The sequence below is a fragment of the Mytilus californianus genome, unplaced genomic scaffold, assembly GCF_021869535.1.
Source record: "Mytilus californianus isolate M0D057914Y unplaced genomic scaffold, xbMytCali1.0.p SCAF_4, whole genome shotgun sequence".
Classification (NCBI taxonomy): Eukaryota; Metazoa; Mollusca; class Bivalvia; order Mytilida; family Mytilidae; genus Mytilus; species Mytilus californianus.
The window spans coordinates 54,567,112-54,592,930 of NW_026262690.1; the positions used below are offsets into that span (position 1 = coordinate 54,567,112).

General features: G+C 33.9%; 2 protein-coding genes across 2 annotated transcripts in view; one reads left to right on the forward strand and one right to left on the reverse strand.

The window, feature by feature from the left end:
• The window catches only part of LOC127736980 (uncharacterized), a 28,376-nt gene extending 9,670 nt beyond the window's left edge, over positions 1–18,706 (forward strand). The window contains exons 4-10 of the mRNA XM_052247538.1: positions 1–51; positions 764–955; positions 1,191–1,361; positions 1,559–1,735; positions 3,705–3,901; positions 15,954–16,128; positions 18,010–18,706. Of these exons, the coding sequence (XP_052103498.1) occupies positions 1–51; positions 764–955; positions 1,191–1,361; positions 1,559–1,735; positions 3,705–3,901; positions 15,954–16,128; positions 18,010–18,077 (1,031 nt within the window). The 3' untranslated portion in view covers positions 18,078–18,706. The remainder of the gene's footprint in view (positions 52–763; positions 956–1,190; positions 1,362–1,558; positions 1,736–3,704; positions 3,902–15,953; positions 16,129–18,009) is intronic.
• LOC127738286 (mammalian ependymin-related protein 1-like) overlaps positions 1–25,819 on the reverse strand; it is a 414,752-nt gene that overhangs the window by 271,566 nt on the left and 117,367 nt on the right. The gene's annotated exons all lie outside the window — the stretch shown is intronic.

The following is a 25,819-nucleotide window of genomic DNA, read 5'->3' on the forward strand; positions in this document are numbered from 1 at the left end:
ATGATGATGGCGATGGTGTTGATGACGAAGACTGTGCTAAACCATCACCAAGTAAGTTTTTTAAGTAATACTGAAAGAACAATTGCTTTGACATTGAGACGATATTAAAAGAATGACAATCACATATAATAAAACAAATCCTTGAAGCGTGATATATTATTTCACGTTTTTAGTTTAATTTCTGCTTTCTCGAGTTCATATTCTTGCCTATTTTATCTCTGCTTAAAATGATTGTTGTGCAATTTGCCATGGTTACTGTTTATAAATAGTAGGATATATTATAACGATTTATTTGGATGGAGAGTTGTCTCATTGGCACTCATACCACATCTTCTTATATCTATTAGACGATTTTACTTACTCTGTTTATACATCTTTTGTTTCAATCTTAAGTTGTTACACTTTGACTTCAATTTTGTAATTTTCACTAAAATAGTTTAAAGGATTTATTTTCATAGAAATGGGTATATAACATAAAACAAAAACATGGTTTCTCAACTGTATAGCTTACCTTATATGTCTGTAGGTAATACGTGTGCTCTTATTTGACATTAAATACCGAAATAATCTTTTACGATCAAAAGTAATCAAATTGAAGAAAAATTGTCATCATTTCAATGCTCAGTGTATAAATTATATTACGGTCTAACGTGGCCCTCAGAAATCAACTATTTTCTGGTTCTCTGTATTATCTTCTCCGCTGATTTGGTTAAAGGCACAGTTGGCCTGTGTAACTTTGTTATGACATAAATTGTAATTTTAGTTGATGGAAACTGGGCAGCGTGGAGTGCTTATGGTGCATGCTCAGTTACATGTAACCCGAGTGGATCAAATACAAATGGACAACAAGCCAGAACAAGGAACTGTTCTGATCCCGAACCTCAGTGGGGAGGATTACAATGTGCGGGTTCTGACACTGAATCACAGTCATGCGTTGCTTCTATAACTTGTCCAAGTAAGTCAATGATTTAACTTTCAACGCAATCCAACTTTGTATCGTATAATGTAATTGCACTATAGGTTGTATTTCAACGGTTTCGATGCAAATAAAAATAAAGCCAGTAAATTATTTGAATTAACTCGTGTTTCAATCGACGCTAATACACTTATGAAAAAAATGTGTTCTGAGCTGCAAATGTGTTCTAGTCAATATTCCTTTTCTTATTTCTTCTCCGTATTATTTTCAATAGTTGATGGTATCTGGTCTGACTGGAGTACATGGGGAGCTTGTTCTGTTACCTGTGAAAGTGGTGTAGAAATGCGTAACAGATCTTGTACAAATCCAGCCCCTCAGTATGGTGGTCAGGACTGTCAAGGTTCCGACTCAGATTCTCAGACATGTACACTGTCGATGTGTCCAAGTAAGTATAATCCTCTGAAACTAGTTTTGTTGAGTAGTGCAAAATATATAATTAAGAAACTGTACCAATATGATCTTGCCGAAGTCATTTTTTTCACTTGGTCAAAAATATTGCCGATATATTATCAATATGCGTACATGCTGCTTTAAATCGTATCAAAATGTCGCTATTGATTTATCATATTTTCCAATCTGCAGTTGATGGTAATTACACTGATTGGAGTTCATGGAGTGTTTGTACGGTTTCATGTGGTGGGGGCACGCAAGACAGAACAAGAAGTTGTACTAACCCGGTTCAACAATACGGTGGCACCGATTGTTCTCAGATTGGCAGTGATTATGAGCAACAAACCTGTAATACACAAGTTTGTATAAGTAAGTATCTACAAGAATACTGTTACATCGACATGAGCGTTTGAAAGATTATTTGTAATGAGATAAATAGTATAAATGTTTGATTCAGCCATTTGTCTTGTTTTAGAAGAAATACCGTAGTTTCATAAAACAAATCGATTTTAACGGTAGTATTATAATGATTTATTTTTTTTATGAAATATTATATTCAGCATATATGCTGTTATGCATGCAAGGTAAATGAACGATTACTTTAATCATAAGATAAAAGTAAGAGTAATATTGTGTTACAGTGCCTTTAACTGTAGTATTTATATCCCGTTGGTTATACGAGCACAACAGTGTACAATAGAAATAGTAAAACTGTTCGAAGCATAGAATAAAAAAACAAAACTAAAACTGAGAACGGAAATGGGAAATGTGTCAAAGAGACAACAACCCGACCAAAGAGAAGAAAACAGCCGAAGGCCACCAATGGGTCTTCAACAGAAAATCCCGCACCCGGAGGCTGGCTTCAACTGACCCCTAAACAAAAATGTGTACTAGTTCAATGAAAATGGACGTCACACTAAACTCCAAAACATATAAATGAACTAAAATTGAAAAACATACAAGACTAGCAAAGGCCAGAGGCTGGCGCAAAAATGCGGCGGGGTTAAACATGTTTTGTGAGATCTCAGCCCTCCCCTATACCTCTAGCAAATGTAGAATAAACAAACACACAGCACAGTAAACTCAGTTTAAAAGAAGTCCGAGTCCGATGTCAGAATAGGTAACAAAAGAAACCAAGCAAAATGACTATGATACATAAATTAACAAAGGACTACTAGCAGTTACTGACATGCAAGCTCCAGACCTCAATTAAACTGATTGAAAGATTATGTCTTCATTATATGAAAATCAAGCACAATCTCTCCCGTTAGGGGTTTAGTATCATACCATCATAAAATATACAAGAAGAACATAACCCGTATCAAGCCAACAACTGGTTTTAGAATAAATGAGTTTATTTCCGATGCAAAGACCCTATGAGTGAATCAATATTATACAATACCAAAATATGCCATCTTTAATGACCTGACCAGTATCGTAACTATATCCCTTCTGAATAAGTCTGTTTAACGGTTTTGTTAGCTTTTGAGGTGAATGTCGACATTTTTGTGCTTTGTATAGAATATTACCATAAAAGATTGGATGTGAAATACCTGACCGTATCAGATGTCTGCATGTTGATTTATATTTACGAATGATGTCCTTGTACCGATGATAAATTTTAGTAAATGTTTAGACTAGTTTGTGATATCGAAAACCCTGGTAAAATAATTTTTGAGTAATAGAGGTTTCTTTCGTTAAAATCAAATACGTTGTTACATACACGAGCGAATCGAACAAGTTGAGATATATAAACACCATAAGATGGTGACAAGGGAACGTCACCATCTAAAAATGGATAATTAACAATAGGAAATGAAAAAATCATCTCTTTTATCATAAATTTTGGTATTTAGCTTCCCGTTAAAGATATAGAGATCAAGATCCAGGAAAGGATAGTGTTCATTGTTAGTATTAGCTTTATTTAAAGTCAGTTCAGCAGGATAAATCTCTTTAGTGTACACACTGAAGTCGTCATTATTGAGAGCCAACATATCATCCAAATATCTAAAAGTGTTATTAAATTTTGGTATCAGATGTTGTTTCGATGGGTCTTTGCTGATTTTAGTCATAAATTGTAACTCATAACAATAAAGAAACAGGTCCGCAATAAGTGGTGCACAGTTAGTCCCCATTGGCATTCCGATAACTTGATGATATACGGAATCTACATAGCGAACAAAAAAGGTATCTAGTAAAAATTCAAGGGCAGTAATCGTATCAAAGCAGGTCCAATTGAAAAACTAGTTTTGTAATTAAAGACAAACGAAGCCTAAAAAGGCCTATATCTCTTTATAGAAGTTTTACGAATCGATTATGTTTTTGGTCATTTAAATAGTTGATGGAGCCTGGTCGCAGTGGGGTAGCTTCGGTCAGTGTTCAGTGACTTGTGGAGGTGGACAATATACAAGATCTAGAACTTGCTCTGATCCTTATCCACAAAATGGTGGATTGCCATGTTCAGGAGATTCCAGCGAATATGATAATTGCAATACACAGGCATGCCCAACGGCATCATCTGGACAGTATGTACAGGTAAATTGAAACTTGTGAAGTTGGTCTCAAACGTAAAAAAAATGAAGAACTCATCTTAATGTTGTTTCAAGCCTTTAAGTATCTACGAACAGGCAAAAGCACACAGTGTCGATCCGACTTAGTTCAGAGTCATTATGATCTGGAAGAACACGGTGTCTATCCGACTTAGTTCAGCGTCATTCTGATCTTGATTATCTTTGAATTACAGTGATAGAATTATTTTTATACAGTTCAAACCCACTGCATTTGTTTGCACCTGTCCTAAGTCAGGAAACTGATGTTCAGTGGTTGTCGTTTGTTGATGTGGTTCATAAGTGTTTCATAAGTGTTTCTCGTTTTTTACATAGATTAGACCGTTGGTTTTCCTGTTTGAATGGTTTTACACTAGTCATTTTTTGGGGCCCTTTATAGCTTGCTGTTCGGTGTGAGCCAAGGCTCCGTGTTGAAGGCCGTACTTTGACCTATAATGGTTTACTTTTACAAATTCTGATTTGGATGGAGAGTTGTCTCATTGGTACTCATACCACATCTTCTTATATCTATAGAATTATTTTATGACATTAACAAGTGTGGACACAGATCAGTGTGGATAGTATGTTTGGATGTTTGACAGTGTTTTCTGACAAAAAAGTTATCTGGGTTTTCACCAAAGGGTTCTATGTTGTACACAGTGACAGCCAACCTGTACCAAACACTGAAAATAGCAGCGTCTTTTTATCTTGGCATTGATTGTTCCTTATTGTAACTTTTGGTTTCCAATGCTATTAAACTACATGTATATATTTGATTTGATGTTTCACTGTAACAACTGTTTGTATTGTTGCACCATTGATTAGTCAAATGGAGTCGAAACACACACTCCATTATCTAATATGATATAAGAGCATAAACCAAAAGCACAGGGAGGCAGTTTACTGTCTCCACACTGCAGTAAAGACAAACTGTAAAAAGTAAAATTGAGAATGGAAATGGGGGTTATGTCAGGCCAAAAAAAAAAAAATGTCTGTTTAATGTTACATACTTTAAAAAAATAGGGTAGGTAGGTCGGTATTTCCATTTTATTTTATTTTTTCATTTTATTTTTTGTGACATGTTTTTGAGTCATGCCGTTTCGACTTGTCGTGATGTGAGTTGATCATGGGCAGAGTTTACCCGTATTTTTGATGATTGGATTATTTCCCTTGGAAAAAAATGGCGGCAAAATGTTTATTTCATCACACGAGTTGCGAATTTCCTTAAAACAGCTGTCATATTCGCGATTGTGAACATTGGGATGTATCAGGCAATTGATTTATATCATTTGCAACACTAAGTTCGCTTTTGACACTAGTTTAGTTTATTTTTCACTTTACGACAGAAATAAAATGACTTAGGGTCGGCACTCAAAAGTAGGGTCGGTCTTGTAACCGTAAACAGACATATATTTTTGTTTGGCCTCAAAGAGACAACACGACCAAAGAGCAGATAATTAATATTACAAAAATAGATTTACATGAAGATAATGAAAAGGTAAGGGTAAATAATGCACAGGAAAACAATTAGAAGGGTTAAGAACCCATGGGTTTCATAGATAATTGGGTTTTCCTTAGTATGAATTGTGGTTTTGAATGTTGCAATAGTCAATTGCATAGGGTTTTCACTTGTTTTCATTGCATGATCACACAAATATGCATCCTATCTAGATATGGAGTTCTGTAATATAAACTAACCAATATTTTTTGGGGGCAGGTCCCTTAATATCAAAAGAATGAGATACATGTATTCAAATGCTCCTTCAGCTGCATAATAGTACACACATATACCATTAAGTGTTCTCTGTTAAAATAACCTACAGGTAAACAAACAGTAATATGGACTTATATCATAGTGGAGGAAGCCAGAGGGTTGGAAAACTGACAATCATAGTCAATAAAGATTATATTTGAGTCAAAATTTGTAATCATAATCTTTAACAAATTGTTAACATCATTGGCTATGCAAAAAACAGCATACATTTTTTGAACCTTAGTTAAGCTTTGGAGACTGTTGCAGCATGTGCAAGACCAGAGAAATAGACAACTTTTAAGTTAATTGCATTTCCCTCAAAAACTTTGGTTTAAGTGAACATCATTCTTGCGTTTAAGGGCGTCGTCTTTTTTGTTCCTATGTTGAGCGATTGGTTGAAAAAAAAAAATAATGCTTTATTGGACAAATCATTTTTGCAAATTAAATTATAATAATTGCCAATCATCACATCAGTCATTAGAGAAGTGTTATTGTAAGCACCTTTTGGAACAAACATTATTATTTCTTGTTCATCTTGACGATTTCGAAGACACTTGATGAACTTTAATAGTGCAGGGATACAGGCGGTCCCCTTTAGGGAGCTACCATTTGATTTTTATGGGGGGGGGGGGGGGGGGGGGGGGGGGTAGGAAAAAATTTGAAAAAATAGGCAGGACAAGAGTTTTGAGTAAAAAAAAAGGCACGATGAGATTATTTGCAAAAAAAAAAGGCAGGATGACAATTTATGTAAAAAAAAAAAGTCAGGATAATCTAAAAAAAAAAGGCAGGACCGAATAGAGTGAAAAATAAAAAGGCAGGACCAAATAGAGGGAAAAATAAAAAGGCAGGACAAAATTTTTCATCCTAGCCCCCCCCATAAAAATCAAATGGTAGCTCCCTTATCTAGTAAATGACATCTTGAAGGCGTGTATAATTGACGAAATTTTCCAGCAAACATATCGTTAACTCTATAGTGGTCTATTGGGAAAGGGTTCCTCACCTACAATTGCAGCTGTCAGTGTTTAAGTGTAATGGTGACTGTCAAAAAAATAAGTCCATTTATTAGTGATTAGTTTTACAAAGTATTGAACATGTTTGTTGAAATAACACACCTGCTTGCGAATTGTTTGCCATTACTGGACATCACAAAGGTTCCTGTAAAATTTCAACGTTATAATACAAAATATCTGATGCTACAATGGAAAAGATATTGTTGTATGACGTCAATAGTTCAAGCGGGGCAGATTCTCAGGTCAACCAAGACAGATTTCCAAATAGCAATAAAGTGTATATTTTCAATGTGTTCTTCATTCAGATTATAGCTATATTACATTAATAATATATGGATGATGATGTTGTATTGTCTATTGAATAAGTTTCTTGGACATATTAGTTCAAGACAAAAATCTGGTTAGACAAATTGGTGGAAATCCAGTATTTGTTGCAAAATCTGTAGACAATAATCCAAAATTTGGATTGATATGAAAATGTCTGACACATGTACATTTCGACGATTGTTTACAAATAATGTCTTGTTGCCATCTTTTGTGTGCATCATCATATGTTAGCCATTTATCCTGTATTTACTTGAACAAATTGAAGATATGTTCATGATTACACATTAAATACAAAGATATTGTAAATACAGATAATTCAGAATTTATAAAATGGTTAGGTATTAAAATTAGAGAAAAATGTCCGTGACCCATATCTGTTCATTGTCCCCTACATTTCTAAGAAATGGGATTGTTACTTATCGCTCTCAAAGACAAAGGTCAACAGCACCCAAATATAATACAAATTATTGTAAATAATCATGAACGCTCAACAGAATTTCTGAAAACAAAAAGATTATATTTTCTGTTCTCAAAAGTCAAAGAAGTCTCAAACATGAAATTTTTTATGGCGGGATGGATCCTTACTCACTATTAGATTTTATGTAACAACATTATATAGTGGTTCATTTAACAATCTGTCAGCGTCTTCTCATCTACCGGTATATAGTTTCTGCTTCATTTAATATTAAAGATTAAATCAGGATTATTATATTACTTTTACAGTAGCTTCACTGAAGACTTACATGAATCACAGGAAATGTACTGTGGATTCATTATTATTCGTGGGATACCAATTTTCGGGGATTTCGTGGGAACAGGTGAACCACGATATTAAATTTTCAACGAATGACATATTTCCTATAGGCTTGTAGGCTGACTTCGGCAAAACCACAAAATTAAGTATCCATGAACATGCAAGTTTTTCTTAATCTGCTAAAATTGGTACACACTAAAATGATTCATGATTAATGAATCCACAGTATTTATAGTTTAGGTTTGTGAATTTTAGGGATGACCTCAGTAGTTCAACCAATCAGCGGAATGTTAACTTTGGGAATATCTTTTTTTAAAGCAGTTTTTGTAACACTTAAATAGGAAATATAGAATAGCAGAATTTTGTTAGTAGATACAAAACAGAAAATGATGAACACTTTTAGCAAAAGATAAATTGGATTAGGGTTCTATGTATTCACATTATTTGTAGAACTCTCCTTACTCTTGCTAAAATAAATGTGGATAGTGTCCACATGTGGACACAGATGATGCCCCCGCTTGCCGGTCTCGATGACTGATGTAAAAACAGTCGTTGTAGTGCAAATTTCAGAACTTTTTTACATCGGTTATTAGATGTACCGCAACTGTTTCCAATAAGTGTTTACATCGGTTATCAGATGTACCCGCTGCCAATTTCCGGTACTGGTTTACGGATTTATTATAAACAAACCAAAGCGGCGAACTACACGTGGCCTACTGAATTTGTTAGAGCCATCCCTGGCAAACAATCGGCGATTGAACCCTACAATGGAGCAAACAAATACTGTAACAGCCGAGAATGTGATTCAGATGATGAAATGGATAGTGAAGATGACTTTAAATAAGAACAATCAGAAGACCTGAACTGGTCCTTCATTGTTAATTTGCCTGTGGGTGCGAAGAATCAAACTAATATTAATAAAGTTATTTTTTGATAAAATATGTTATTAATTTTATTTCAGGATAAAATTGACAGATTTTGTAGGACTGGCTAAAATTTTGTAGGACTGACAAATAATCATGGTTTGTCGGTCCCATGACAGACGGGTCAAAATAAGTTTTCGGGAACTCTGAAAAGTGACGCTACCCAAATTTGAATTTGATCTGAGTTTTGTGGTAATAAGCCTCGTGTGTAAGTCTCACAACATTTGGTTGAGGCAAACTTAAGTAGAGAACAGAAACTAAAAATTCAGCAATTTTTTCTATTTGTAAACACGCACAACTCTTGAACGGTTGTGTATAAGTTTCATAACATTTGGTTGAGGCAAACTAAAATTAGAGAACAGAAACAAATTTTGGGACGTACGTATGTACAGATGGACAAGGGTAAAACTTAATGCCCCCTCCACTACCGGGGGGGGGGGGGGGGGGGGGGGGGGCATAAAAATAAAATTTCTGTAAACTAAATGGTTTGCGATAATTAATATTTTTATATATAGTATAGTAATTAAAACATTAAGCAAAGAAGGGTTTTAAAGTTGGGATGAAAAGAACTTGACTGAAAGACAAATCATACAGCATTGTACTCTATAAAGAGTTCCATGGGGGTATATGCTTGTCAAAGGGTATTAGACAATAGGTACTGTCTTTAAATGCATTCTTCATGGGAAAATAATTGCAAGATGTTTTTATATAGGTGGAAGTAAGGTAGTAAAAGATAAAAATCTTGAATGAGTAGATATTGATAGCACAGTATTGTAATATGGATGTGTGAATAGGACTCATCAGTAGGTGTTTCACACATCAATATTACCTACAAAAAAAAAAAGTAAAACTTGATTGGTGCAATTCCTGAAAAAGAGTTTCTGGTGAAAGTTTTGAAATAAAAATTTGATAGCGAACTTAGAAAAGATAGTACTGCCTATACCCCCAAGGCCAGGTTGACGTAGTCTAAATTGTGAAAAGTTATTTTAGAGATAATTTTGAATATTTGCTAAACATAAATTGCATTTAACAAAATTTTGTTCTGATGAAAAATTAATTTGATGTGTCGGTTTGGCCTTGTGAGTTTCGTCCCTTTAGTACATCTTTTCTAGTTACATTTAAATATTGTTATAGGTTTGATATGTATTGATGGCTCAAATGGTTAAATTTTTAGTTTTACAAAAATGTGGTTTGTACATATACATAAAATATAGTTGGATAGTGGATTGAAACAGTACATTTGGATGATTTAATACGAAATTATGTGAAACAAAATGAATGAATAATATGATTGGGATTATTTAAATTTTCAAAGAAGGAATACTACTGCTAGCTGAACAAAAGATAGTTATTCCGGGTTTCCAAACAAATCATTGCTGGAATTAAGTAGGTGTATTGAATTTTTTTTTTTAAATTTACTACATTACTAATATATTAGACTTTATAAAGGTCCTGATTTTTTTATGGTTATTGTTTGCAATGTTTGATTTAGTTTTGTTCCTAGTAAAAATGTAGTAATTATTATTTGAGAGAATTTTATCATATTTAAGAATTTTTTCTTTGCAAGTGGTAGTAAATATATTGCATTCAAATAGAAATCAAAAATCTAAACACATGTTTAGATTCAGCATTTGAACCCCAAGAATTCGATTTTTGTTAAAATCAAACTAAGTTTAATTTTGAACCCTTTGAACCTTTATGTAGACCAATTTAAAAAACGGGACCCAAAATTTAACACGGTTAGATTTGGCATATCAAAAAACCCCAATAATTCAATTTTTGATGAAATAAAACAAAGTTTAATTTTAGACCCTTTTGACCTCAATATGAACCAATTTGATAGCGAGCCCACAAATAAAAAATCTAAATACATGGTTAGATTCAGCATATCAAAGAACCCCATATATTCAATTTTTGTTGAAATCAAACAAAGTTTAATTTTGGACCCCAATTTGGACCAACTTGAAAACTGGGCCCGAAATCAAAAATCTAAATACATGTTTCGATTCAGCATATCAAAGAACCCCATATATTCAATTTTTGTTAAAATCAAACTAAGTTTAATTTTGGACCCTTTGGAAGTTTATGTAGACCAATTTGAAAACTGGACCCAAAATTAAAAATCTTGATACACGGTTAGATTTGGCATATCAAAGAACCCCAATAATTCAATTTTTGATGAAATAAAACAAAGTTTAATTTTGGACCCTTTTGACCTCAATATGAACCAATTTGACAGCGGGGCCCACAAATAAAAAATCTAAATACATGGATAGATTCAGCATATCAAAGAACCCCATATATCCAATTTTTATTGAAATCAAACAAAGTTTAACTTTGGACCCCAATTTGGACCAACTTGAAAACTGAACCCGAAATCAAAATTCTAAATAAATGTTTAGATTCAGCATATCAAATAACCCCATATATTCAATTTTTGTTAAAATCAAACTAAGTTTAATTTTGGACCCTTTGGACCTTAATGTAGACCAAATTAAAAATCTAAATACATGGTCAGATCTGGCATAACAAATAAATAAATGTGGTCAAAGATTTTACAAATCTAATGCGCCATACTGTGCAATTAAGATTACTTCTTGAAATTTTCAATATTTGAAATTTGAAAAAAAATAATATTTGAAGAATAATTCTTTTTAGTTTTCCAACATGTTGACGACGGCCAATGGTATACCATAAAAGATGACAGGGTGTCATACCACACCAAAACCTTCTGAAGGAAACACTAAGTTGGCAAACAAATTGGGTTTTTTTCATTGACAACCCTGTATAACCTTGCAGCAGCAGTATCAAATCTATATGCATTACCTTGTACATTGAACTTAAAAATATGTGGTCATTGTCAAAGTTAGTTTTGTCAGTTATAATTTACACATTTACTGAAACATGCCAGAGAAGTGCATGTACACACTTTAGAATTTGATCCGCAGACTGGGAAATCCAACCTTTTTTATGAATAAAATCCCACAACTCTGAAACTATAAAACCTTAACTTTATAAAATTGAAAGGGAGCTTGCATCTTTAGATATAAACAATTAACCAAAGTTTCAAGACAGCAGAGTTCGCGAAAATGGTTGGTCCTGTCGGTCAAAATGAGGCTCGGACCAGTATTTTTAAGGCTAGTGCCGGTCCTGATGACCGATGTAAAAACGGCCGTTGTAGTGCATATTTCGGCACTTTTTTACTTCGGTTATTAGATTTACCGCAACTGTTTCCAATAAGTGTTTACATCAGTTATCAGATGTACGCGCTGCCAATTTCCGGTACTGGTTTATGAATTTATCATAAACAAACCAAAGCGGCGATCTACACGTGGCCTACTAAATTTGTTCATAGAGCCATCGCTGGCAAACAATCAGCGATTGAACCCAACAATGGAGCAAACAAATACTGTAACAGCCGAGAAAATGATTCAGATGATGAAATGGATAGTGAAGATGACTTTAATTAAGAACAATCAGAAGACCTGAACTGGTCCTTCATTATTAATTTGCCTGTGGGTGCGAAGAATAAAACTAATATTAATAAAGTTATTTTTCGATAAAATATGTTATTAATTTTATTTCAGGATAAAATTGACAGATTTTGTAGGACTGACAAATAATCATGGTTTGTCGGTCCCATGGCCGTCAGACCAAAATAAGTTTTCGCGAACTCTGAATTGACAAATGACAACTGCTTAAAGCATTTTCGAGTAAATGTCCGAAAACATGGAAATCCCCCTTTTTGAATGAATAAAACCCCTTACATTGTGACTGGATAATGTAAAACCTAAAATTCCAAAACAATCTAAAGGGAGCTCACATCAATACATGAATACAATCCCATATAACTCTGAAACGGGAAACCTAAAATGTATAAAATAATCAATTCACAACAGTTTCATGCAAATTGGCGAAAGCTTTGACGTTAGTGAACAAAGCATCTTTAGAGTTAATGGGCGTTAACATGAAAATCCCCCTTTTTTAATGAATAAAACCTCACATTTTGAAAACGTATATTTTAAAATTCCTAAAATCTAAAATGGAGCTCAGGCCAGTAGATATAATCAATTCACCAGAGTTTCATGCATATTGGTGAAAATATTACTGAGTTAGTGAACAGCATGCTAGAAACAGACAGATCAGGGCAGACAAACGGACAAAGGCATACCATAATATTTCTCATGAACAGGCGTATGAAAACTGCAGGGTACAATTCCAGGCCAACACCCTCTGAAGGAAACACTATAAGGGAGCTTCCTTTCCATTTTTATGGGGGAAAAAAGGGGGGGGGGGGCCTAGGATAAAAAATTTTGTCCTACATTTTTTTTCAGTTGAGTTGTAATCTGTCCTGCCTTTTTATTTTTCACTGTTTTTGGTCCTCCCTTTTTTTCTATTAGTTTATCCCGACTTGTTTTTACACAAATTGTCATCCTGCCTTTTTTTTTTTTTTTTTTTCAAATATTGTCTCATCCTGCCTTTTTTTTTACTTAAGAATTCATCTCCTGCCTTTTTCAAATTTCATCCCAGGAACCCCCCCCCCCCCCCCCCCCCCCCCCCTTTTCCCCCCTAAAAACCAAATGGTAGCTCCCTAAATTAGCAAATAAATTATTTTATTTTTACATTGACAAACCTGTATAACCTTGAAGCAGTATCAAGTCCATGTATTATCCTGCATATTATTACATGTACATTGAACTAAAACAATATGTGGCCATTGTCAACATTATAATTTACAGTTTACTTTTCCATTGCTTTCAATTTAAGATTAGGGCATTTTTGTCATTGGAATTGAGTTTTGTAGTCAGAGATTACTCTGACCTCCAAGGACTGTTTTGCCACACCAACTGTGGCAGTGATTCTTCAGCTCGTCCCATATCAGATAGATATTTGCCAGTCCAAAGTGGATGTGCTGCTTGATTGTCTCTGGAGGTGACTGATCCATATTAATCAAGCCTCAATTTGTTCATTTTTCTCTTAATTTAAGTAAATTTAATCGACCTGCCACTAGTTATTATCTCATATTTGGACAGTTTTCACATTGACACATCAATACTGGCATTTTAACTTTCACTTTAACAGATTGTGACATGACCAACAAAAAAAGTAATTTACAATGCATTATGGGAGCTGATTTATGCAAATGACACATATTCAATAGGAAAACATAATCTAACACCTCATTCATTTATGATGCAAATAAGCTGAATGGCCGAGTGTGTTCAATTTGAAAATACGAGTTAAAATGCAAGAAATGCAAAACAGACGTTCAACGTCAGAGTAATCTCAGACTGAGTATGAGTTTTGGGCAATTTGAAGGGGGGTGGGGGGTTCAACTTCAAGGGAAGCAAATGCTCTTTATATTATGCTTGTTTCAAAAATTGAGGAAAAATTACACAGAGAGTTGAGTAATTTTTTTCAGAATGACTAATGTAGACTTACCTTCTAATTCTATAAAAAAAAATTCACAACTACTGCAACTACTGAGCAGGAACAATGGTACTTTGTCCATGACTATGAAACTACATTATGAGTATGACATCTGATCTGCAAAACCTACAAACAGACATAGAAATATCATCAAAAGTTAAATATAAGATTGATTGCACCTCGTATGGATAGTTCCGACACGTGTTACATGGGGAGCCCGTTTGTTTACAAATAATAATGTCACGTGATCACGCACTGACGTCACAAATTTTCATCGTCCGCCATTATTCTCATTACATAATTACTGTCATTACACAATTCACAAATGCATAACCCATTTATCTTGCGGACATGCAATGGGAATGTGCACGGTTATCAAAAACTACAAAAATATTGCATGTTCAGTTAATAAAGAAGTTATTTCATCAAATAGATAAGATGTTCACTCATGACACAAATCGACTGGGTTGCCATAATTTCTGTCATCGGCATCGGGGATAATTGATATATGGGATTAAATTGACCGTCAAGAAGGTCTAAAGAACCACCTCTGGAGAACCTTAACATTAATAAGTAATACTTACCAAAATTTCTCTACACTAAACGCTATTTTCTATTGGAAAATTTCAGAAAGATGCTGACAACTTATTTTGTGATACAGGTGATTTTCTTGTTTTGGCGCGAAATATTCTTACTCTTAATGCTTGACGTAACAAAATTTGTGTAGAATTATATTTAACTAAAGCTCAGCGTAAATATGCAGAAGCATGACAATACATTAATGATAAAATGTGTTAATATTTCTATAAAAGAATATAATTTTACTTTCCCAGTATACTTCACTTAGAATTACATTTGAGCGCAAGAAAGTCTCCTTGTGAATCGGCCCGGGGTCGAAGTCCAACATATCAACGGAAATTTTTGCGTGTGCTTGCGTTGCTTTAGATCAAGGCCACAGCTTTTCAACCAATCGGGGAATGTTTACTTGGGGCATACATCTATTTTTACTGCAGGTTTTGACATGTTTAAATCGCGATTATAGAAAAATGGAATGTTGTTGGTAGATACAAAACAGAAAATGATGAACACTTTTAGCAAAAGATAAATTGGATCGGGGGTCTGTGTATTCACATTATTTGTACAACTCTCCTTACTCTTGGGAAGCGTGTGCTTTACATCGAGGCTTGCGTTGCTTTACATCGAGGCTTACATCGACGCAAAAGTAGTTCAACCAATCGGGGAATGTTTATTTGGGGCATACATCTATTTTTACTGCAGGTTTTGGCAAGTTTTAATCGAAAATACAGAAAAATGGAATGATGTTAGGAGATATAAAACAGAAAATGATAAATATTTTTAGCAAAAGATGAATTGGATCGGGGTTCTGTGTAATCACATTATTTGTACAACTCTCCTTACTGATGGCAAAAAATGGAATTTCCGTGACCTAAATGGTTCGCGAAAATTAATATTTTTATATATATATAGTAATTAAACAACGCTGCCTCCAGAATTCTTATATTTCGATAGTGCATATCAAAGTTGACTTTGTGTCAAAATTTTTCTGTATCGTTTTCCCTTAAGTTTTCAAATTAATGCCTTAAAGTTAAAACCAAGATCAAATAAGCCGAACTTTTTATATTAAATTTACAATGAATTGTAAATGACATACGAATGAGTTCCTGGTGGAGTAACAGTGGTTACATACATAACTCCGTCGTTTATTAAAAATCGGAAACTAATTGAATATCATAAACATACATAACAAATATTCAAACCAGATTAAAGTTATCTATTATAATTGAAATGATTGTTTCTAGCATAACTATTTTCTTTCTTATTAGATGTGTCCTTCTGGCTGGTTTACCTGTGCCACTGGTTCCTCTAACTGTATCGAGGATAGTTTTAAATGTGATTGTACAGATGACTGTGGTGATGCAAGTGATGAAACTGAGAATTACGCTGGGTGTACTCCTCAGCATCTCGCCGCCTGTATAGCTAAAAGTGCTTCTACACGCCGTAAGTATCTATCTGACTGAGAATTACGCTACCTCGCTGTCTGTACGACTAAAAGTGCTTCAACACACCGGAAGTATCTATCTGACTGAAAATAACACCGGGTGTACTACTCAGCAACTCGCCTTTTGTACTCCTAGAAGTACTTCTACACATCGGAATTATCTATCTGACTGAAAATAGAGGCGAAAAATATCAAAGGGACGTTCAAACTCATAAGTCAAAAATAAACTGACAACGCCATGACGCCATGGCAAAAAAAAATAAGACCAAAAGACAAGCAACAGTACACAATACACAATATAGAAAACTAAAGACTGAGCAACACGAAGTAAAAATCCGCTGATAAGTCTAATTCGGTAGGTCACGTTCGGGGAAGAGAGGACGGGATTGTGGTTACGACAATTGGAATATATCCGTCGTCATCTGACTCGTGATGGCGTCCTTAAAACTTCATACAACTGTCCGGACGTTTTTTGTTATTTCCTGCATATATTGATTTTTGCTACATTTGTGTAAAAATATGACCGACACATCTAAATTGCATAAAAACACTAGACTTTATAGTTTCAAGCACAATGAATAGTAAGACTTGGAATCGATGTTTGGACAAAACAAAAATAACACGAGAATATCAAAAACAGACAACACCGCGGCCAACAAAAAAGACGAGCTGATAAACACAAGCAGCATAAACTTTACCATAAATAGCGGATGAACAATCTGCGAAAGAATCAGAGATCCCTGCTAAACAAGTGACACCCGTCGAGTCACTATATTATTAAAATCCGTCGATGAAACAAAATAAAATGTGATAAGCATCCAACAATATTGCGGATTGGTAATGTGTCATGTCTAACCCTAAGACCATTTTATAAACCAACAATATTTGTAAGTTCCCCAACTCTAAAACATGAAAACATGGAATAAATACAACTCAGAAAACTGAGGCAAAAGCAACCAACGTGGGACACTCGTTTCGACAAGTAGAATAATTTCACGGTGATCTGTGACACATATATATCCAACAACGGTCAACAAATCATGATGTACAATATATGTAGAAAAGTCTTACCCTTTTTGCGTTGTTTGCTATTGTTTTCATAATTATTACAGATACATTTTTGAGGGCCTCAGGGAAGATTAGTTTGTTGTAACTAACTGTGTTTACCATCTTTAAATAAAGAATTTATTATTATTATCATTATTACAGAGAACCGATAAACAGCAAAAAATGATCTACAAGATAGGATCTACAGATAAAGAAAACCGTCAACTCGACTCCTTAGTTTATTGCCTTTAAATAACGATGTTTCTGTACATCTTTAAACCTTAATGATATACAGAGATAAACTGTAAATAGCACAAATGATGAGGAAGATAAGATCTACAAATAAATTAATGATCTTCAATTGCCTCCTTATATGATTTATCTACAAAACAAAAAGCCAAACATAGCTGATTGCGATTGTGAAAACTCGACATAGTCTTGCGGTGAGCGATTTAGGCTCTTGGGAGTCCCTAGTTTGGGATAAACAAATGCGATATAAAACGCAAGGACAAACAAATTTTGCTTATATATGTAGCTTTCACATAATTCCCTGTAATTTTTTTTTATAATATATCCTTATGTCATAAAGTTTATATCCTCCGCTCGTGTCGAGCTATATCATATGGAGTTATATTATCTGTAGAGTTCACGATGATCATTTAGTTTTCATTTTCGTATCAGAATTACAGTCAATTCACTATGTGAAAGGCAATATGTAACCAAGTTTATGATATATAACGTGTCATTATTTTTATATATGCCTTTTTTTTATTAAGTTAAGTAAAATATTAAGAAATATTTCCATAATTATATTATTTTTATTTATTTTGTAGTCATAGCTTCACTCGTCAGCTTTCTAGTAGCAGCCATGATATGTGTTATTATGAAGAATCAGCATTAGTGTTTCACTCGAATATACCATTAGTAATCCAAAGCTTCACTCGTCAGCTTTTTAGTAGCCACGCTCGAATGTGTTATAAGAAAATACACAATTAGTAATCCAAAGCTTCACTCGTCAGCTTTTTAGCAGCCACGCTCGAATGTGTTATAAGAAAATACGCCATTAGTAATCCAAAGCTTCACACGTCAGCTTTTTAGTAGCCACGCTCGAATGTGTTATAAGAAAATACACCATTAGTAATCCAAAGCTTCACTCGTCAGCATTTTAGCAGCAACGCTTGCATGTGTTATAAGAAAAGACACCATTAGTAATCCAAAGCTTCACCCGTCAGCTTTTTAGCAGCCACTCTCGCAAGTGTTATAAGAAAAGACACCATTAGTAATCCACAGCTTCACTCGTTAGCTTTTTAGTAGCCACCATCATATGTGTTATTATAACAAATCGTCTAAACCTGTCAACAAAATGCGTCAATATTAATTTAGAATTTTTCTTTCAATTTTACTCTTTTAGAGTACTTACTTTTGATATTAAATATTCTTTCTGTACACAAACAAAGATTTTTAATGAGGAATCAAATTTTGAGTAAGTCTATTAAAAATGAATGCTTTTTCCTCGAGATTGTTGTCTGCCATTCGAATGATTACGGATCATCATGAAGGAATATTTATGTAAAGTAATCATGTGAATTTGTTGATTATTATCTTCTCATACTTGTTGGTTGATTTTGTAGTCTTTCGGAGTACCGGAAATGCCTTCCGTTTTTTCGAAATACATCTGTTCTTTTCTATAGCCGCCTGCGTAATAGGTAATTAATTAATCTAATGAATATGCATTAGCGTTTTACAGTTGCTATAGAGATAAGTGTTAATCGAGGCGGATTGATATCCTACATCAGTAGAACTTTAACCAAATTTGCGCATATGTTAAGTTTTCTAAATTACAAGTTGGTTTCACATTGCAGATTAAGTGACGGTCAATGGAATGGGCGTTTTAACCCTCTTAGTGCGGGCCGTTTTACAAAACACTGTCCAGAAACGGCACAATTTCAGTACCAAATATCATTTTAAGTCAATTGTTATAAAATCTTGTATTTTCAATTGATAATTAATGACATAATAAGATATATAGTAATCACGTTTATTTTTTTTTAAAATAACGTTCCTAATATGACATCATTTAACGTCATAAGGTAAGAACGTCACGTCTTCAGCAAGTTTGGCGCTTTTCAATTAAATAACGTCAAGCACTTTGCAATGCTAAGAAGAAAAACAGAACTTTTTTTCCGAAACGTAATGCAACCACAAGAAACGTATTCTGTTCACTTACGAAAGCGTTAAAAGAACTATTTGAACCCTATACAATTTATCTTTCTTATGTCATGATTTTAAGATGGGGGCATGTAGCTGTAACTTTATTTGGTCAACAGAAAAAAACATACATTTTTCCAAATTTTTAATTCGGTTCAATGACAGTTCACATCACCAATCGTAACACATCGTATATATACATCTAGTAATACAGCAAACAACACAGTAGTTAATGAATTTCACAAGTTACTTTACTCTTCGTGTTGACGTTGCTTGTGTTTGTGATAGTCCTTGAAACACTTTCCTAGACAGAGACCTTCTCTGCACTGTTGGCACCAAGTTATAACCTTCCGTTTATGACAGGAAACACAACTCCTCCTCTTTCTTCGAGGGATTTCAAACAGGAAATGCTCTGATGTTGCTCTACGAACCATTTCTTCTCCATTCCTACCCAAAACTCGACTTTGAATGTTATGCTCCCCAATTAAGCCAGTCACAATTTCCTGTTGAAACTGGAGATGGGTTAACTTTTTCCCCAAGAGGAATGATCTCTTGTGGCAAATATATGCATTCACTGTAAGCAGGAATTGTATAATATATATATAGCTAAATAATAGTTTTGAATTCTTGGAAATATTTTACATAATTAAGTTTCGTCCATAATCGTTTCAGCGATTACGTCATTGTGTGACTGTCGTGCAGCGACATTTGGACTTTATGAGCAATACCAATATTGTAGTTCGTACATGAAATGTATCATAGTTATATCATAAAAAGCACTCTTAAACATGTTTAAACCCGCCACATTCTTCCTGTGCCTGCTCAAACAAGGAGTCTGTAGTTCAGTGGTTGTCGTTGGTTCATGTTTTTCATATTTGTTTTTCGTAAACTATTCTGTTATAAATTAGGCCGACAGTTTTCTCAATCGAATTGTTTCATATTTTCTTGTCGGGGCCTTTTACAGCCGACCTTACGGTATGGGTTTTTCTTATTGTTGAAGGAATTACGATTGTCTATGATTGCTTAGTACATCCACTTCATTTGAACTTTTGTGGATAGTTGTCTCTTTGGCAATCATACCACAGCTCCTTATTTTTTATATTATACAGTTACGTTATATTTTTGGCATCCTGAACTGAGCTAATTAAGATACTACTTTAATGATAAGGATAACGAATATATAAACAATAACTGTTTAGTGTCTTTAAATATCAGCTGTATGTGTACGAGGCTAAGAAACAGGTGTAATGTGAGCTTAAGCGAGCTATTACTCCTGTTTTGAGCAGAGTATAAATACAGCTGATATTTAAAGACACTAAACAGATATTGTCTTTATCCTGCAATTAATTTTGTTCATTTTTTTCCCATCCCAATCGTTGAATTTGTTTTTGAAAGAAATCGACAGGACTTAAACGCGGACCGGAATGAGGACCCCAAACAGTAATTTGACATAACCGTTCGCTCGCAACAGAAGCAGGATACCAGGAGACTATATACGTCTAGTATACGTATATCGCTTCATGTTATCTGTACATCTGTATTTATATAATAGAAAGGTCGATTGCAGGATAAAATAGCATATGCATGTTGAAATGTTTGCTAATAAGACGGACGTTGGTATTCTACCGCAATGATTATTTGAGCAGATGCAGTAGGTAGTCGTAAATTCATTGACGATTGGTTATCGGAATCACTTTGTATACGTATATATATATATATATATATGAACAATAAATAATTGCCATTCGGTTTTTTTTCTTGTTAGATGGCACATTTTATTATTGAAAAAATAATTGTATTATAAATGATTAAAATACTAACCACAAGCAGTCAATAAAAGATTAACAAGAATCTTTTTCCAAAGTTTCACTGAACGTATGTCTGGATCATAAACTGAGATAAGTTGATCTCCTAAATCTACTCCCCCCATGTTTTCATTGTAAGTATGGACAACTCCCGGAGCGACTTTTTCCTTTCCCTTAGAATTTGAAGCAGTTTCCAACCTTGCAATAAAAATAACTTATCAAATCAAATTCATAATAGACTATAACTTTACTTTCATATTACAGATTTGCCTGTATATGCTACAACAGAAAATCGTCATAATCATCACCATTTTTATTTTTCCTTATTTATTATTATCATCATAAATTATCTTCGTTTTAATTTTTTTAATTTATAACTATCATCATCAATTATCATTATTGTTATTGTTGTTGTTGTTGTTGTTGTTTACTATTTCTTTTATTACTATTACTTTTATCATTAATGTTATTCTTATTATTATTATCATTAGTATTTTCTGAACACTCTATACATCAAATTACAAAGTTATTAAGACTTCAATTATGAATTCAAAGGTTCTTAGGCAGCTTATCTAAACATAGCTTAAATGAACATAACAAACCTGCAATGATCAGACGATGTAAGAAATCGCACCTGTCGACGATCAGACCAATGAATTGCCAGTACATTTCCCTGCTTCTTAGCATTGACCGTTCCTTTAGGGGTTTTTAAGGTTTTGAAACTCAATGGCATTCCCTTTCTGCCTGCTATGACTGTTCCGGTCGAGTAAGTGCCATTACCAAGTAAGTCGTGAGTGAGTTTTGGACTGGTAAAGAGACTGTCTGTTGTTACATGATGGAATTTATTATAGTGTGGCTCTATTAACTCTGTTACAACTGAATAGCCAACTCCATGAGGATATGGCTGCTGACGGTTACGTCTTCCATAGTATAACTGTACGTGCTCAGTATATCCTGTATCAGATTCACTAAGAACCCATACCTTGGCTCCCCACTGATGAGATTTTTTCTTTGAAATGTATTGGACGATATTATGTCTACCTTTAAATCCTACTATTCGTTCATCTACACAAATATCTCTTCCTAACCTGACGGAGAAAATATTTCTAATGAAAATCACTATATTTTTCAATCGACTTTTTTTAATATTTTCAATTACATAGTTCAATAAAGTTACATGTCGTGGTCTAATTATTTATATTTAATATACATGATATACACGCGTATTTGACAAAAATAGATAGATATATTGCACGTGCTTGAAAAAGCGATGCGAAAAGTAACTATTGTCTGACTACAAATAGAGGAAATGAATCGACCTTAATGCCATGGCATATTTCATTCAGTAAAATACACATCGGATAAAACTAACCTTTTTGTGTTCTTGAAATCTAACTCTTCCGTATGGAAAAACGTCTATGTTGGTGACACGGATCAATGCCAATTGGTATTGAATTACTAGTATAGCTACTGTGTATTTATTTGTTCGTGTAGTTATTTAACCGATTTATTTACTTTTTTGTTTATGTTAATCTTTTGCAATCGATTTTTGTCCGGGTGTGTATGTAATATTTGCCACTGGAAATTTATAAACGTACTTTTTCATCGGATGTTAATGAGATCATATTAAAGAAACATTAATGCTGTACCTGTAATTCTTCCTAAATGCTGTGTTGCATACATCAATAACTGGTCTAACTTTGTACATTGGGTCATATTGTGGATGATCCCTTGGCAGTGCTGTCTGGTTATTATTTGCGTGTAGATTAGATAGAATGGCTAAAAATCTGTCCCTTGCCATCACAGAACGGAAGGAAGGAGTTCTTCTCAACCACAACTTGTCCTGAGTTTCCCAATACGAAGCTAATGTTGGCTTCTGAATTATGCCCATTAGCAACAAGAGTCCGAGGAAAGCTTTCATTTCTTCATTACATACTGGACGCCACATATGGAGCCTTGATCGTGGTTTCAGATTTCCCATTGATATCCGATGTTCAGCGTATCTGTTTGTTTCTTTCACAAGAACGTCCACCACATTGTTCTCTACATTTTCTGGGTCCGTCAACATGGATAGGAATATTTCATGTGCTTTATCATCCGGCCGAATGTCTACTGGTCCAAAACGATTTCCACGAAATTCCTGCATTTCTGGCATATAAAACTCTTCAGTGTTTAATACTGGAAACCATAGACTAGGATTCAACGTTTCATTCTCTAAATCTGAATCTGTATCTGTATCAATTTCGGACATTTCGGATTCATATTCCATGGATTCTTCGGATTCAAAATCGCCCATTGCTAAATTTTTTAGCTATATTTTACCGTCAACTCGATTGCGACGTCTTATGACGTCATATAAGTTATGACGTAATCATGACGTTTTAAGAAAAAGAAGAATAAAAAAAAAAACAAATATTCTAATAATTCTAATATTTATAATATATGCAATAAAGGAGGGAGGGGTATAGTTTAACACATGCTATGAAAAACAGCCGTATTTGCATACACAAAGGACATATATGTCCTTCCCGCAGTAAGCCAGGGGAGGACACATATGTCCTTCCCGCAGTAAGAGGGTTAAAACTGAGCCATTTTAGCGTGATTAAAAAAGAGCAATGTCTGTTTAAGCAGCAGTTAAAATTCTACGTCCAGGAAAGATACGAACAAACAAGGAGTTTCCAAAATTGTTCCTTTTTCATTTAAAATAGAAGTCCATTACTTTAATTGGTAAAATATCGGAACAAACTAATTAAATTAACTCTTTCAGTGCCAGGGAATATTTCGCAATTTTCCTTTTACTGCCAAGCTTGTTTTTTTCTAAAGTACACAAGAATATTTGCCGTCAGTGACGATAACAATAACGTCGCGTCATAAGATTTTGCGTATAAGGGTACGACGTCTTTCAGTGATTGCATTTGAACGGCAATTTTGAGAAGTTTTGCTTCCGTATACGTAGAAGTAAATTGTACTTTTTCGGTAATAATTTTATTAAAAATCTCAGGGGCATAGGTAGGTTTTAACTTTTTTATTTCTTGTTAAATTCGAAGAGATAGTTCCACAGCGCTCAAACAAACAGTTGATAGTTGAGCTTCCTCACGGGGTTTTTAATTATGTGATTACTTGGACGTTTTTTTAATGATTATTTGATTACCAGACCAAATATTTCATAATTATTTGATTATTTGATAATCTAGGAGTGTATTTTTTTATACGCCCGTTTACGGGACGTATTATGGTATACCGTTGTCCGTCCGTCCGTCCGTCTGTCGTCAACAAATCGGATATTACCTCGAAAACGCTTTAACCAATTTGCATAAAACTTTGGTGAATTGTTAATATCTATTGACGTGAGCTCCCTTTCTTTTTTTTTTTACAAATTTTAGATTTTACGTTTCCGAGTTATGGGGTTGTATTATAAAGAAATTTACCAAATTAAAAACTATTATCTTCGAATCGTGCTGCAAAAAAGTTTCAATAAAATTTTGATTGTGAAAAATAAAAGCGGCAAAATCAAGAGAACTAAACACCGTATTTGTTCACTCTGCGGTCTTTATCTTTTTTTTTTACAGCAGATATATTTTTTTTAATTTTTTGAAAGAGAGAATGTATAGATGGATGCAATTTAGAAATTCGATTTAAAATGCACATGTATCCTTCGTTCGTATGTTATATATAATTGGCAGTGATTGGGATTAAATTCTGGTAAACTTTACATTAATTAAACAGAGAAAATTCGACATTTTCCTGCGATTAAAAAACCAATAAATATAGTTTTTTTATGACTGCATAAAAAGGACAATTTATATCATATTTACTTTGATATTCTAAAAGAAAACTTGCATTCACTGTCCTTCTTTTCTCGCTATTGGAGAAAAACAGATTTTTCCTATATACACTGAACAACACAAACGAAGCACCACTTCTTTCCATACATAGCAATTTTTTATAAAATATAATCTTAAAATGAATCCCCGGGTTTAAGGGAAATTTTAGTTTTTGTGGCGACAATGTGGATTTCAACCAAACAATAGTCAAAAATCAAAAGTAAGTTATTTTCAAATTGGTCATTACAGAAAAATAAGATCAAAATTTTAACATCGTACTAATTTTTCATTGCTTTTAGGTGAAAAGATTCACGCGACTTTCGTTTTTACAACATTTTTATGCCCCACCTATAGGGACATTGTGTTGTCGGTCTGTGCGTCCGTTCGTTCGTCCGTCTGTCCCGCTTCAGGTTAAATTTTTGGTCAATGTAGTTTTTGATGAAGTTGAAGTGCAATCAACTTGGAACTTAGTACACATGTTTCCAATGATATGATCTTTTTAATTCTAATGTCAAATTAGAGTTTTGACCCCCAATTTCACGGTCCAATGAACATAGAAAATGATAGTGCGAGTGGGGCATCCGTGTAGTGTGGACACATTCTTTTTCATTTTTGTGTTGACAAATTGATTTTTTTGAGAAGTTTTTGTTGATGTTGATGACCCCAGTAACATTGTGTAAATTTTTGGACTCATTTCAAGCACTTATAAAGTAATCATAGATTTGGCTGATATGATCATAGGTACATTTACTTGGGGACAGGACGATTTTGTTTACCTTCCCCTATTTTCCAAAAAATATATACAC